This window comes from Athene noctua, chromosome 6 (genome assembly GCF_965140245.1).
Source record: "Athene noctua chromosome 6, bAthNoc1.hap1.1, whole genome shotgun sequence".
Classification (NCBI taxonomy): Eukaryota; Metazoa; Chordata; class Aves; order Strigiformes; family Strigidae; genus Athene; species Athene noctua.
Genome location: NC_134042.1, coordinates 34,398,627 through 34,415,359, shown reverse-complemented (window position 1 = coordinate 34,415,359; position 16,733 = coordinate 34,398,627). Strand labels below are relative to the sequence as shown.

Below are 16,733 nucleotides of genomic sequence, written 5' to 3'. Positions count from 1 at the left end.
CACTATAAAGCTAGAAAGTTGCTGAACAAACATGGCCAATCAGATAACGATTTTGCCCCATGCACCTCTAGGTCAGTAAGTAGAAATAAGTTCCTCAGAGACAAAGAATTCTGTCCCATCCTTATCTAAAGGAGTGGAACAAATGACAAACCTCACATCGTGCTGTTAGCAGCAAAGTGTAGCTTTTTCTTTGAATAGAGAGTTGATTGTTCTTCCTTTGTTTGTAATATTGGCACCACAAATATGCAACCTGCATTGAGACCTTAAGGGGTGTTGGAAAAACTGTTGGGGAAAATCTAAGAAACCTCTAAAAGTTAAATAGGTATGTAGTAATGCTTTCCAGAAATAATCAAAATGCAAGATATTTGCTGAGTATCTATAGCGCTATCAGTTCAGACTTTTTGTAAACTGAAAATGCTAGGTTATGACCCCTCTACTTATAAAAAAGTTAGCTGTGTTTTTCAGAGCAACACAATCAATCTACTTTAAAATGCTAGTTTAACCTCTGACGCCTCCTGAAATCTGAGAGTGCTTTGATCCAGGGACAAAAAGATCTCTAGACAGAAGATTACTGAACAGATTCAGATTACTGAAGAGATTATGAGTACCCTGCTTTGGTGAGATGCGTAAGAGTAGGGTGCCAGCACCAAAAAATCTGAATATTTAGATCTCAGTGAGGTCCTACTGCATTTGAGTTCATGTAAAGTTAAGCTGTTTTTTCCCCCACCTTTCATTAGACAGCTTGTTCCTATAGTAGAAATGTGAAGGTCAGTTCTTCTGCAGCTTGACAGGATTTGGACCCACAGATGATGCAGCCTAGAGTCCTAACCATCAATCTATGTGGGAGGCTGGGTGAGATGATCCATTTCCCCTCTTGAAACAAGCAGGGACATGCTGCCCTGAATGTAAAGAGAGTAGGCAGGAAGGAGCCACAATATATCCTAAATTACTAGAGTACTTAACTGTGAGGGAGGCTTGAGGTCTTAGCTGCTTGGGTTTTCCTTGAATTTTATTTATTTTAATCCAGTGATTGTCTGCTTTGAATGTATAATCAGTCTCAGAGGTGTGCATTACAGTCTGAAGGTGTATTCAAGGTAATGCAAGGTAATAGTAGTTGTGTTGCATTGGTTCATATTGGGCTTGTATATCTTCTGCAATATATGTAGTATAGTTACATGTGCAATTACCTGAGAGGCTTAATTTATAAACCCCTTTCCATGACATTTTCCTGTCTTTTTATCTGGTTGTTATGAAGAATCTCTGTCTTCGTGGTCTTTTGAATGATATGCAATCTTGAAACAACACTTCTATCTGTTTCTACTTCATGGTTGGTCAAAAGTAGATTCTCAGTCAAGGGAGACAAGAGTTAGGTTTCTTAATGAAATACTTGTGGTACTGTTTCCTTAATCTTAGCTGTTTGGGGTTCCCTCATTATTTCAAGTGTTGCAGCACTTAAAGACAAGTATAGTGCCTGAAATTAGTGTAATTAGGCAAAATAAATAATAACTATTAATTGCTAATTTTATGCTGGAAATAGAACTGCAATGGATAGCAGCTGACAAGTTTTTAAAGTAGCAGAAGTAGGGAACAGCAGATGGGTTATTTGAGGAGTGCAAGCATGTTATTTTAATGTTAAGTACACTCAAAAAGGAAAGACATATGGTAACAGGTTTGAAGACAACTGAAGACTAAGTTCACAGTTTAAACATTTACATTTGTTGAAGTGTGATGGAAATTTTTTTTCTTCCAAGAATATTTCACAGAAGCATCAGGCCAATATGTCACTTCTCTGAAAACTATTAAATTCTTTCCTTCCTGACCCTCAAGGGCTCTTTTGAGCTACAGTAGAATTCCAAGAATCGCAGAGTCTTTTAACATCCTCCTCAGTTCATTAACAAACTTGTTTCCTTCTGGGAGTTTTCCGGGTGGGAATAATAGAAGAGCTGGTTGATACAGGCAGCGTATGATGACACACACTGATGTTTTGTGGGACAGTGGTGTATTTATCAATTGAAAGGAACAGACTACACTATTCTGTTTTTCGAAGGTCAGTTGTAGTTGCACTACAGTGTGTGGTGCTGGTTAAACTTGCACTTTTTTTTTTTTCCTTAATAAATAGAGCACTGGGAATTATTTGAGGAAAGGGCAGTGATACATGATTGAACAAGAAGTAGTGATGTGCTAGGCTTGCCAAAATCACGTCTTTCAGGTTGGTGTATACATTCTTCTCAACGTTTGGCAACATGCCTTTTCAAATCCATCCAGTCTATCTTGGGAGTTAAATGGATTTGTTCTCAGGAGTGATTTTTCTGTAAGTCAAGAAAGACAGTATCAGTTGCTCATGTTTTTTCTTTCCATGCTGGCTTGGGGCTTTTGGCGGTGGGGGTGGGGTGTTTTTTCCTTTGGGGGTTGTTAATGTGCTTTTACAGAAGGGTCCATTAAAAAAATACATTGTTGATAGGTAAATATTACTTTATATAACAAATCAGTCATTGACCTCAGGGTCTTATCCCTGAATTATATTTGCTAGGCAGTTGATTCTTCTTTGAAACTTGATTGAAAGAGTCCCAGTTTGGTTCATGAGCTGGCTGCCGCAGGGTGTTCAAAGCAGGAAAACAAAAAGTTTTCAAGTATAACTAATTTGTTCTGGCTTTAGTCAAAAACTATATTCATTATAGTCTACAGATTTACATTTTCTTAAGGATGTTGAGTTCATAAGTTGGAATACAGTATACATAATCTCCACCGTAAGTCACAAGACTGACTGCTGCTTTTCCTTGCAAAGAGGCAATGCTACTACTTTGTGAACCCCCTTTGAATAATATTTCAAAGGGTACAGCAGAGGCCATTCAGTGCACGCCAAGGACACCTATTCATGGTTTCCACAAAATTGTGTTATTTTGGGGCTTGAGGGCTGGTTTTGTTGCATCTTTTGCTTGCTTGCTATTTGAAGCCTGACTCTCAATCTGAAAAGTCTATTTTTACTTCATCTGTGTTTCTGTATGTATATGGGCTTCCCACTACTGGGGATCTGTGCAACCTAATTTGGAGGAAATTACCCTTATAATTAATATTGGCACTATAGAAATCTGTCACATTTCTTGAATTACTTGGAACAGGTTTCACATCTCTTGGGTATGTTTTGTGATCGAGAAACAGTTTTAGGAAACTTTTTCTTAGAAAGCTAAATGATTTTCTGGAGTTTTTACAAAAACTAGATTTGATTGCTTGACCTCCTGTTGTCTGTGTTGGGCATCCAGTGATTCAGTCAATTGGATTTCCTGAAGGAACCAGATTGATAGAAGCAGCTGAAAAAAATACCTAAGTAGACATTGCTGATAGTTGTGTTCAGTAACCTCTTCCCATTAATTGTGTCTTGTTAGCTTGCAAATGCATTTTGGATAATTGAGACGCATTCCTGACTGTTGACACTGAACAAAAATGAGAAGCAAATGTGATTAACTGAGAAAGAGAAAACTGGCTTCAGGATAAGGCAAGAGAAATTGACAAGGTAGCAATGTCACAGAAAATTCAACAGAAATTGATAGGAAATAAGATTCATTTGTTTGGTCATGCAAAAAGTTATTTCAAAGTACTTACAAATGATAATTTTTCCTGTTTTATAATGAATGAGATATATGTATATCTTTCCTGATAGTAAAACTTTCCCTGAATACTCAAAATGGAGTAGACTGACTATTGCAATTGCAGCAGACACCTCTATGAATTTCTTGCTGTACCTTAATTATCATGGTGCTAGAAGTGATGCACCTAAAATCACTGAATGTGTAAATCCTTTATAATACTATACATATTTCACATTATATCTAGTTGCATATTGTCATTCTTCCTGTAGGTTAAATTTTTGCAACTGTGTCATTTTGTGTTTTGATGATCATGCAGATGTTTTGGAGTTGACTAATGTGAAGGTGTAAGCTTTCTCCAGCAAGTGTTAAAGGGACAGCTGTCAAAACTGGATGCTCAAATTAATAGAGTTTGAAGTCAGGAGGATCAGTTTTTAAAACCCTTGACCTTCTATATATCACAAGTTGCTAAATTTGTTTTAGTTTTTCTATTAATATGGGTTTAGCTAAAGCATACCTTCCAGAGGACATCCGATCTTGATAAGAACATCAAAAACTAGAGGAATCATTGCAGCATGTGGTAGCTTGTTCCAGTGTTTCAGTTGCATTCTTCATTAAGACTGTATTTTTGTTCTTAATTGTAATTGATCCCTTATTTGTTTCCAGCCATTGGTTGTTATATCATTCTTTACTAAGCACTTTCTATTACTGGTGACTTCATACTCTGATGGTAGTTTCTGTAATCAGGTCACCTCCAAATGTCCTTTCTGATAAGAACATCACCATACTTTCTGACAGTAAGGCATGTTCTCTAGACTTTCAGTTATATGTTGTGCTGTTGAGCTGTAGTGAGTTTTCATTAAATGTAAACAAGAACTGCAAAAAATAATTCACTATTATTTATCACTGCTTTATACAGAGAATCACCTGCATTGTGTCTATTAGAAAGGATTGTGTTAATGGTTCTGAGCATAATTGTTTCATTGGGTGGCTTATATTCAATTATCTGTTTGCTGGCTTTCTTATTTGCTTCTTGGTCAGTTATTTCTGTGATGCATTTCCACATTAGAGTGCAAAGGCTGTATTTGTACCAGTAGCTATATGCTGGGTTTTTAAAAAGAAATCCAGCTTGAAAGTTATTAAGCTGTTCTGCTGAACAAATTGTTTGGGAAGTTTCCTACTGTGCTGTTACAAGGATCTGTTCATTGGGAAAGTATATTACACATAAGTTAGAGTCCTGTTGAATTCAAGTGGACTTCCCTGTCTGGGCAGTGAGTAGGGAACTGGCTGACAGGCCACACCCAAAGGGTGGTGGTAAATAGCTCTTTTTCAACTGGCAACCTGTCACAAGTGGGGTCACCCAGCGATCAATACTGGGCCCAAAGCTGTTTAATATTTTTATAAGTGACCTGGATAATGTGATCAAGTGTACCCTGTGAAGGTTGCTGATGATACCGAACTGAGTGGGGAAGTGGACACTTCACAAGGGAGAGCCACCCTGCAGGAAGACCTGGATAAACAGTGTGCTGCTGTGGCAAAGCAAGCCAACAGGATGCTGGGTTACATCAACAAGGGCATCACCAGCAGAGATAAAGAAGTCATTATCCTGCTCGGTGGTTGTCAGGGCACACCTGGAATACTGCACTCTGTTTTGGTGCCTGCTATACAAAAAGATGTGGACAGGCTGGAGAGTGTCCAGAGGAGGGCCACAAAGGTGATCAAAGGGCTGGGAAGCCTGCCATGTCAGGAAAGGCTGAGAGAACTGGGCTTGTTCAGCCTTGAGAAGAGAAGGCTTAGCGGAGACCTTATCACCAAGTTCCAGTATTTAAAGGGTGGCTACAAAGAACATGGAGATTCCCTTCTTACAAAGAGTCACATGGAAAAGAGGAGGGATAATGGGTACAAGTTACTTCTGGGGAGATTCTGATTGGATGCAAGAGGAAAGTCTTTAACAATGAGAGCAATCAGCAACTAGAAAAATCTCTCCAGAGAAGTAGTGGATTTCCCAACATTGGACACTTTTAATAGTCAGCTGGACAGGGTACTGGGCCATCTTGTATAGACCGTGCTTTTGCCAGAAAGGTTGGACCAGACGAGGTCCCTTCCAAACTGCTATTCCATAGGATTCCCAGGTGAAAGGTCTTAAAGCAGTCAGCCCTACCTCCTTTTAAAACAAGCTACAAACTTTCAGACAGTAAACTCTTGACAAATTCTGGGCTGTGAATGAAGTAAATGCTATGAACTCCAGGATTTTCTTTTAGTTTTAACCTTTTTCTTCTAAACCTTTCAATTTATGAGTAATTACAAGACTGTCAGAAGGGCACTTGCCAATAGTATGTACTAAGAGAAACTGAATTTGCTTAAGTTTGGCTTCCTCCTACTTCTTCATCTCTTTTGTGTTTTCTGTAACAGTCATCAGAAGTTTTTCCTATATATGTAATTGTTGAGTGCAAGAAGTGACTTGCTAACACTTTATTTAGGAAAGATTAATAGATTTAGACTCTTTCAGATCATCAGTATTGAATAATATTTGTTCGAACAATTTTATGCATACTGCTTTCCCACTTTAATTACTCTGTGGGGTCTGTCAGTTAACCTGATTTAATTTACATAAACAATTGACACTATGACAATTTGTTACAGAAATGAGATGCAACTGTATTAGGTATGCATCTGAATGGAAGTTTTACATCATCAAAGGGTTTTTTTCCCTTAAATTCAGATCATATGAAAAAAAGCCTATGTTGTCTGTTAAAAAAAGAAAATTATTTTCTGACTTCACTATCTTACATGCTGTATCACCTTTATTTTTTTATTTTAATACAGGATCATTGTCAGATTAGTTAGTCTAGGCCATCACAAGTCATATGTTTAGACTTTGTGAGGTTTTTTGTGTGTTTCTTTTTTTTTTTTTTTTTTCTTTTTTTTTTTTTTTTAACATAGTGCCTAGGTTTAAAACCAGAACAACATTTTCTGAATTTTCCTAGTATTCCAGGATTTGAGGTTGCAGGCTATATCAAATCGGCACTTAAATGTGGAACCAAAATTAAATATTATATAAATCTACACACAACTGGTGTTTGTCATCTTTCTTTTATGCTCTAATAAGTAACAGGCTATCTATCAGTGTTGATTATATATAAAGTTTATTCTTATATTTAAGCTATTGTAGAAAGTAATGTAGTTGTCAGGGGAGACCAAGCTATTGTTTGACACTTTCTGCATGGCTCGTTTGATGGTTGTTACCAATTTATGGGACTCCCAGTATATGAATTAATTTCCTACCGTCTTTTAATAATTATCATGTAAAAATACTGTTAACTGAAGTTAGAAATGCAAACTTTTAAATTACTTAAAAGGTTCTCTTAAAACTTACTAAGTTTACTCAGAGTAGGTTAAACATAAAATAAAGGTAGTTGTGTTTCTAATCCTGCACTGTAAACAACTGAATTTGATGCATCCTTTTAAAATTTAACTTCAGGTGATGTAGCTGCTCAGTCTTGTGAAGGGTATGGTTAGCTTGACTTCACTGCATACAGAAGAGTCCTTAAAGGGTTCTCAGCAAGGCTTTTGGTGTGTTATGCTGAAGGACTAATATTTTTCAAAGCACATAACTTCACTGTAGGCACAGCTCTTCCTTATGTTCTTCAAGCCCCAAACAATGTAAATAATTTAGATAATAGGAGAATAATAATGAAGCTTATTCCCAATCCTAACTGAAAATAGAGCATTCTGTTCACTTTTGTTCAGGATGTGGGGATATGGAATTAAAAGTTTGCTGTAGAAGGTTTCTTAGTCTGAGAGACTTTAAGGAGATTCTTGATTACCATGCATTGAGTGACACTGTTCTAGCAGGCAGATCTGGTGGAAGAATAATAGATAGCATGTCATATTGCCAGATTTGAAGGAAGAATTGGAGAAAGGCAGGTCTCTTCTATGCCGTAGTGTTTGGAATACAGATATCTAGCTATGGCTGATCCAAGCTGGTGTGTTCATACGGTGGACAGTAACATGTGAAAATTTCTTACCTGATCCCAAAGTCAGAGCAGCTGGTTTTAATATGACACCCAAGCTGAACTGAACCATACCTGTTCACAGAAAGAACTAAGAGTTCTCAATAGTAATAGTGTTACTTGTTGCATAGCAGAACTCATCTGCAGTACTTTGAATTTTTGCTTCATTCTACAGAATAGAAATATCTTTAATGACTTAAGCCAGCATTGGACAAATAAACCCCATTTGATCTCTTGACATTGTAAGAATGCGGCTGTGGAAGGGAGTTGGTGGTTGTAGCATCTGGGTATTTTATTTCAAAAAGTGAAGCAGGCTGGCTGAGAAGAAGGAGGCATAATTAAGACAGCAGTTTTATTTTGGAGATTCACAAGTGCTTAACTATGCAGCAAATCACACTGGTTGGCTGGTAGGGAAAGCTTCAGATCATGATTTAATAGATTAGTTTGCACTGATTAGGATATAGAGCACGAGCAAGTACCTTGGAAGTCACAAGGCTCTGTTGTTATAGCTGTCCTATCTGTAATACTTTTCATGAAATTATCAGCTGTATTTTAAGAACAGTTATGTTATTTGCTACAACTCTTCTGCAGTCTATTCAAAACAAACTGTGAGGAAGCAGTCTTTTCTACAATTTCAGTTATAATCTTGGGACCTAATTTCCACCCTTAAGGGTGTAATAGTCTGTATGGCCTTTATAGATACTACTTTTTGTGGAAACATTATCCTCTAGATAAAATGTTCTTTTCCCTTCATAATGCTTGTCTTATCTGTATTTATAGATAGGATTTGTACCCCTTGGCTTTTTTTTTTTCCAGACTGACTAAACGAAGTATTTTTCATACTCTGCAGTCTCCAGTCAGCTGATCACCCTCGCAGCCTTTCTCTGCAGCTGCTCCAATTTGAAGTTTCTCATGCGTGTGTTTTTAACTGTTATAATGAGAATTATGCGTAGCATTCCAGATGTGGTCTCACTGCAGTATTGTACAATAGCACTGTCTCTTACTCTTTCTGCTCCAGTGAGTATGTTCCAGAATTGCATCTGCCCTCTTCACAGCTGTCTCACCTTGATGAACCTGGCTGTTAGGCAGCTCTGGTTTGGAATAATTCTTACACAGTTGTTTGGTACAATATCTTTATTAAACTTGAACCATAACCCATTTTTCCATTAACAATGTTATCTAATACTCCTTTCATTTTATGTATGCTATTTTTGTATAAATTTTTGCATGTTATTGAGACTGTATATATTTATCTGTGCCTTCTCTCTTGAAAATATAGTTTGTCAATTTTCTCAAAATTGTCAATATAGTTGCTGTTCCCCGGTCGTTACAGAAGTGGTATTTGCTTTAAAGTTTTTGCTTTAGAAAGGAAAATCGTATGTGTCACTGTTTCAATAATTCTGAGAATGGATTATTTTTGACTGCATTAACTTTAATAATTTTTAAAGTGTTCCTCTTCTCCATTTGGCATTGTTTTCATATCTGAGACAATATAGATGAGGATTATGGTGAAGGTTGGGAGTTCGTTCCTGAATATCCTTAAACTTCATCCCATTGTCCCTCTTTAGTATACACATTTTCTTTTTTTACTTACTTGGGTACAAAAAAGCCTTTAAAGAGTGTAACTTTTTTGTGTAATAACCTGATTGGGTATAGTTTAGCTTTACTTTTTCTGTGTACCTAAGATGCAGCTCTCTGTGCTGATTTTTCTTTCTTTTCTCTCCCGTCTCTGTTCCCTGCTATTTTTGATAGGATCTCTGCATGTTTCTGATGTCTCACTTGCACAGTGTTATCAATGATTGGCTTGTCAAACATCAAGTTTTACCCCTTCAACTTGAGAGGGTGATCCTTAAATATTTTAGAATCTTTGTGTTAAATGCCAGGCTTCTGCTGTATTTGAAATGTCTTTGTTAACCTTCACTATCAAATTATTTGGGTGTATGCTGCTGAAATTCAAAGACCTAGTTATTAACCCATTTGGGATCTTTCATTCTTTATTTAAATAAAAATCCAGTAATATATGGATTAGGTTACAAGCAGCTGTTTTATAATGTCCTCATTAGGTAGCGGGAACAGTCTTAAAGTAATGGAGTCATTTGCTGCTTCAGTAGCTATTTCATAAATTTATCAGCTATTAGCTCCAAGAATAACTAAGCCTTTCCACTTGTCTGACTTGTTCTCCAATTTGTGTCTGGGTAATTAGTCCCCTAAAATGATACAAATAACTTTATTTTTATCTAACGTTAAAGATCTGCATCCATATCAAACACTTATGCTGGAACAACTGCCCCATTAGTTTAATGCCTTTAACAGAGCCTGTTTTACCTACTTCCCTTACCCAAAGGATTTTAACCAAACAAATTTCTGTTCTTGTTATCTATTTATTAATTTGTATATAGTTTAGTAATTTATAATTGTCATTTGTATATATGATATGTTGCTGATACACATTGTTCTACATTTCTATTTTGAATGTTGTCTTTTCCTCAGTACTTAATTTTCTTAGCTATGAGTGCTGTCCCAACATGCTGTAGTTACTCTGTTTTGTTCTGCAACAAATGCCAGTAATTTAAATCTCTGACTCTTACAGACAGATGCAACCAGATAATTCATGATACTCAGAAAATGTACAGCTTGATCATCATCATCCCATCTCTTGGTAGTTTCTGTCCATTCTGCACCATTTTTAATAGTGTATTAAAAATGGGTGTGAAAATGTCCCTGTATGTTTAAAATTCTCTGCCAGTAATGCACACTGTCTTCCAGAAGAGTTGTTTCCACAGATGCTTGAATCTGACCTTTCAGAAAATTCTTTTTCAGACAATCTACCTCATGGTTTCTAAAACCTTCCTGATAATACTTGTCCCTGAGCAGCTTGTTAATCTTGTTATCAACTCATATCTCCAGTCATATTTCAGGGGAACTTGGAAGAATTAAGTTAGTTTGAGAGACCTGTTTGTCATATGGCATTCCTCCTGCCCGTTGCCTTCTTCCTCTTCCCTTCTTTCCCCCAGTTGATAAGTAAACTTTTAGTTGGCAGGTTTTCATTTTGTTACTAACATCCCATCTCAGTTTTCTTAGTTATTTTGTGATTTATAGTCAAAATATTTCTTGGACCTAGAGAAACTACTCTGTGTGGCTTTATAAATGCAACCTTTTCTATTCAACAGATTATTTTTGGTTTAGTGTGGATAATCCCACACCAGTGTACTTTTTTTTTCCCCCCCATTAGATACAATTTCATAGCCTTTCTTTATTAGAACTATGAATATTTTTTGATCATACTTTGTTTCTTGTTTTTTTGGGGGGGAAACGTGCAACCGTCCAGTCCCCTTGATTGCCATAATGCATAAGAAACATGATTTTGCATGTGTACCAAGTGCATCAAAAAGCATCAAACTCTGATGCGTTGCTTTAATTCTTACAAGTATATTTGTCTTCTGCTATCTTGCCCTTGAATCCTGCACTAATAGTCCAGGTTCTTACATTTTTGTTTCATGGATTCCTGCGATTTTGTACACATTTAAATAATTTCTTAGTAATTAAATCCCCACAGTTTTTCTTTTAGCTCTTGCATGCTGAATCTTAGTGATTTACTGACTCTGTGCATTCTCTCTGCTACAAAATTCCTAAAAGACTTAAATGCTTGAAGATTGTTAATGTAAATTCAGTCTAGTAAATTCTGTACAGACTAAGATATATATTAGGATTATGTTCCTTCTGGAATCACTTGTAAATTCACTGCTTCTGAATTTATCATGTTCCATAAGTTTTGTTAGGTGCTTTATGATTACAGATTTTTTAAAGTTGAACTTCCATGGGCTCTTCAAACTGTAAAAAGTACTCTCTTCTTTTTACATACATAGAAACAGGAAATGGATTGTATGAGGCAGATTCCTGTGATTTTGGGTTTGGGTTTTGATGCCTAGATCTTCTTGTATTTTGGTGGGGCAAGGAGTGTGGGGACTGTGTGTGTGCTAGGGGTAGAATAGATGTAGTAGTGTGAGGGGAGAAAGATGTTATTTGTCATTTTTCCTTCTCTCATGAGTAAAATGATAGACAGACCTGGACATTTTTTCTTACAGTGATATAGTCACAATAGACGAATATCTAGAGAGGACCACTCTGCCAAATGAAATATGACTTTAAATTATCTACATAGTTCCCTGTATACTCAAATCTGATTTACTGATTAGGAAGAAAACTAAACTAGTGTAACCGATTATGCTGTTCTGCATTTCTACAAGACATCGATCAGGTGAGACTCCATATGACCTTATTTAACTTGCTTATCCCCAGGTGCTCATTGTCTTAAACTAACTAGACCTGCCTTTCATTTTCTCCTCAGTTCCGCCACAAACACATTGTACAATAAGGTAGCGTCTTCATTTTTAGATTTACATGCTGGGTAGTTTCTGCAAAGGACATTCAGAGCAACAACACTAAGCGTTAGCTACTGTAACTTGCTGAGACACTTGATGTCATTTCTTATTCTTGAGAAAACCCTCTGGCAGTTTGCAGTTACTATTAGCAGCCTCCAAGTTTGTATTTGGGATAAGAAAGTTCTGAGCTTTCACACATGCCCACCCTCTACACCCTTCTCAGTTTTCCCACGCAAACCATATGACCAATCATATAAATTTTTCACTTAGAATGATTAAGGTTGCACTGGAATAAAATGCCAAAGTACACCTGGGTTTAAAAACAGAAAGTAGGCTAACAGTTTTATATGCATATTCTCCTCCTGCATTGTGCTCTCTAGTCTGGCTGTTTACTAAAAATTGCTTTTTAGATTAGTACTTTTCCAGTGTGTTATCTGTTCCCAGATGCTGTGACTCCTATAAATGTGACTACCAATTGACTAGCTCCTTTATTGTCACATTGTATTTATATTCTTTAATTATCCAGGAAGGTGTTTTAAGTTACCCAGTCTCTGTAGAGAACCTTCTACTGATACATGGAATGTAAAAGGAATATGCAGTTGTCATCTTATGAGGCTCTACACTTTATTTGTCTTGCTGCCATTAGAAACAACTTTGAAATCAGAATTAATTTATAGTGGTTTCCACCAAACATGTTCGCTTCCATTATGAACAGTTTGCTGAATATTTAGATGCTTTCTTCTGGTTGTCACTTGTAAATGTTCAAAATGTTTAAAATTCAAGTTAAACATAAATTTTAGCACCTGCTGATGACAACATAATGTAGAGTGAAGCTACATTTTCTTGTTGACCTTACCAGTGCTGACTACCTCCCATGAATCTATCTGGTCTAGTGGTATCTTTTTCACTAAAGCCTCTTCTATTTCCTGTAATAGAAATTCCTGTTATAGGGAAGTAACTTGCATCAGTACTAAGTTGTTTTGTTTCATGAGTTAGATAACTATCATCTGAGCCAGTTGATGGAAAATACTTTCCTTTCTCATAAAAGTAGTAAAGATTTTCTTTAGTGATGACGTCTCTTTTTAACTTATGAAGTACTGGTTTTAGTGGTCCTGCTTATTTCATTAAGCTATATTGTCTTCCTTAAGTTCTTAAAAAAATTTTTTTAAATCCTGTCAACTGTTGTTTCTGTTCAGTTGAAAAGGCCATCTTGTAAAAAGCACTGCTACTTTGATGATGTTAGATATTTAACTTTATTGTAATTACTTCATGAAACAATGATTTAAATTAACACTGTCTTTGATGTTGTTTTCTCTAGTTTTGCATGACATTGACTATCTTTAAAAAAGTTTTGCTTGAATTGGAATCTCTTTTCTTTCTCTTAATTTCCTTTCCCTTTTCACTAGATTACTGTTTACAAAAGTCAAATTGGAGTCCCTGTGTAGAGGCCCAGATGAAGCACTCCTTACCTGCAAACACATGCTCCAGATTTGGAAATCCTGCTACAATCTCACTAACCCAAGGTAAGATGCCGTAGAATTCTAGGCTGTTTGGTACCTTGCTCAGTAGCCTTTCAGGGCAATATTAGGTCAACAGTCCTGCTTCTACTTGGTCTGTTATTTCATATGAACAAACTAATCCTTTGGGAATCTGGAGACTGAAGTGCAAAGACAGCAGCTGATGGACATGCAGAAACTACCCAGAATTCTGTGAAGTAAGGTACACCAAAGTTAAACTCTGCAGTGATGAGGACTACGTACAGAGATTGGGTAGTTCTGCCATTCTCCTTGATGGGGCTCAATGTACTGGTATTGTCTTGATTTTTTTTCCCCAGTCAGGGGGTTTTTTATATTGTCTGGTGGAGAGATTGCTGCAGTGGAAATTTAGTTCAAGGACTTTCGCTAAATAAAATGAAGAATACAGAAGTATCAGAGGTCACATGGATAAATATGATGTGCTTGCAAAGTCAGCATGGCTTTTTTCTAAAGGGAGGTCTTACTTATGAACCTGTTTTGGTACTTCAGAGGCATTAACAAGTATTTGGATAAGTTGATACAGTCTTATTTGGGTTTCCAAAATGCTTCTGTGAAGGTCCTTTGCCATATATATTTAGATAAGCTGCAAAACAAACAGGAAGGACACTGCCAAAATCCATGCTGGTACTATTCAACACATTTATCAAGTACCTGGAGAAGAGGACAAGCAAAACTTTTCAGTTATTTGGCTGTTTGAATGATTGACCGTTTCTGGAGAAGAGATGCTGCAGCAGAAGAGCTTTGTACCAGGTGGCATCAGATACCTGTATGGCAGTATGATGAACATTATCTGTTCAGTTTTTGCTCTTACTTTATTTGATCTTAGTTATGTAAACACACACATCTCTTTGAGAGAGTTGGCTTTATGGCCAAAGAGGGAAGATTGCTTCTCTCATTAACAAGCTAGGGAGCAGTTCAGAGCAGGAAAGTTTGGAGGATTTGGCGGGGAAAGCCTGGGGAGGGACCTGGTCAGTCACAGTGCATTCAGAGAGATTCTGAATACTGTGCTGTGGTGCAAGGAGCAGGACATGGGGATTATAGAAAGTAAATACGCCAGCAACCAGAAAGGTTTGAGATTGAACTATTTTCAACTCAGAGTCACGGAACTAGCAGCAGGGGCCTGGGAGAGAATGTCTCTTCTACCTTAGTGGGTGGTGGTTTATTTTAGTTGGCTGGCGGGGGGGGGATGGAGGGTTTAAGAGTTGTCAGAATGGTGTGCTGTGCAGAATAGTTACAATTTCCATGTAAGCGTAACTTCAGTGAGGCTTTGCATGCACTGCAGCACAACCTTCCACCTTCCATCTCTGCTGTTAACTTCCTCTACACAGAGCAGGGCACTAATCATGGCTTGTCATTACTTTTTGTTGTTGTGCTAGGAGCTACTGCATGTTAAGTAATGCTTCTTTAACAGCAGTGACTGTTAAAGCTTACTCTTGGCAGTATCAGCTTCAAGCAGCAATGTTCGCTAGCTCTCATGTCACCATTGTCCTTCAGGAACACTGAAGTGGAAAAAGTAACGAAGACTACGTTGCATCTAATAGTTTTTACTGCTTTTTTAATCTTGGCATTTAAACTTTTCTTGAAGTTCTGGTTTATGGTAACAAATTAAAATCAAATTAAGAATAGAATGGAGAAGAGCTGTGGACAAGTGTCGTGATGGAAGATGATAAGTTTCACAAACCACACGGAATTCTATCAAACAGTGATTACTGATACCAAGCTGTAACCTTTCTTTACATGGTCTGTGTGAATTTTAAGGGCTAAATACTTTCATATTGTGTCACAGTAATCCAGTCTGTCTGATTGTGATAACAATTATCACTCAGACCTGAAATGTGACAGGGAAGTTCTGTTCACCCAACTGTACTCCAGATGTAGTGAAGAATTATGATGCAGTTTTGTTGCAAAAACTTAAACTTTCCAACCTCTGTAATTTTAACATACACTTAATTTTTTTGAAAAGCAACATTTGAAAATTATGTCTCTCACTGAAAATAACGGAAGCTCTTTTTTAATAGTTATTCAAGCCAATATTAAAAGGTCTTTTAATCATTTGAAACCATTTTAGAATGTTGTTTTTCAAAGATGTAAATATCCTTTATGCTTATTTGAAACATCTTTTTCTGTTCTGATTTAGACTGAAAACTAATTCTGATGTATCATTTTCCCAATGAGTTAAGAACTTGCTCTTTTGATAAGCTGTGTTTTTTATGTTGAGTATTTCTGCTTGCAATTAATCAGATTTTGTGGAATAAACTGGACTTCAATGACCTCAATAATATTTTAATAATGAAAATAAATTATATACCACTAGATACATCACACAAAGTAATAGCTAAATGCAACACTGTGTCTTACCTTTGTTCAGCTGATTTAGAACAATTCTTTTGTCTTTAATTGGCACACAGGCATTTTCCTCATGAGATGGTTAATACGAATTTAAAACTTTCTTTGTGGTGCAAGGCTCGGAAGGTTTAAATATTTTTCTTCGGCCTGCTGCTTGAAGTTTATGAGAAAATAGTTCAATTCTTTTCCAGTTCTTAGTTTGCATTAGGAAAACAGAACAAACCACAATGCCAGTGCTGTGCTTAGAAGATACGTATGCTAAGCCTGGCTCTCCTTGTCAGAAGCGTTTGACATGTCATTTCTTGTGGATTGAGGAAGGGAAGTAATTAATACAGTGGTTTACCAGAAAATACGCATCGACTGAGCTAACAACTGTAGCTGATAGTGTGTGTCCCAGAAAGTTCCCTTCTGTTTCCTGTGGATTTCTATAATGGCATAGTTTTCTAAGGAAATCAGTCATGTAATAATGTTAGGGTAATGCAAAATTTTATTTATACCATTTATACCATTTTAATAACAGCTGTACAAAGAGAGAGAGAGTTGTTTCACTGTTTTTTGAAGTGTGCTACTATTAAAAGAGTTGCTGAAAGGCTTCTTGCTCTTCTGTCAGTTCAAATTCAGAAGGCAAATAGAATTCCAGACTTGCAGTTTAGATTAAGGTCTGTCAGGCTTTACTGTAAGCTAGGAGTTTTGTAGAGTTTTTTCTCTTCGGTTAGAGTCAGACAAAAGTTTGCACTCTGCAAAGTAGGGCTGACAGCACAATTGTTTTAAAGCTTATTTATTTTTAAGTTTGTGGGGTGCTTTTTTTTTTAAAAAAAAGAGGTTTGTAAAGAAGTATTAATTTATAGAGAATAACACCAAACTTACAATCCT

General features: G+C 36.6%; 1 protein-coding gene across 7 annotated transcripts in view; it reads left to right on the top strand.

Annotated features, from left to right (window-relative positions):
- TTC7B (tetratricopeptide repeat domain 7B) overlaps window positions 1-16,733 on the top strand; it is a 145,598-nt gene that overhangs the window by 78,997 nt on the left and 49,868 nt on the right. For all 7 annotated transcript variants that reach the window (XM_074908539.1, XM_074908538.1, XM_074908535.1 and 4 more), the window contains one exon: window positions 13,386-13,502. In XM_074908539.1, coding sequence (XP_074764640.1) covers window positions 13,386-13,502 — 117 coding nt within the window. The remainder of the gene's footprint in view (window positions 1-13,385; window positions 13,503-16,733) is intronic.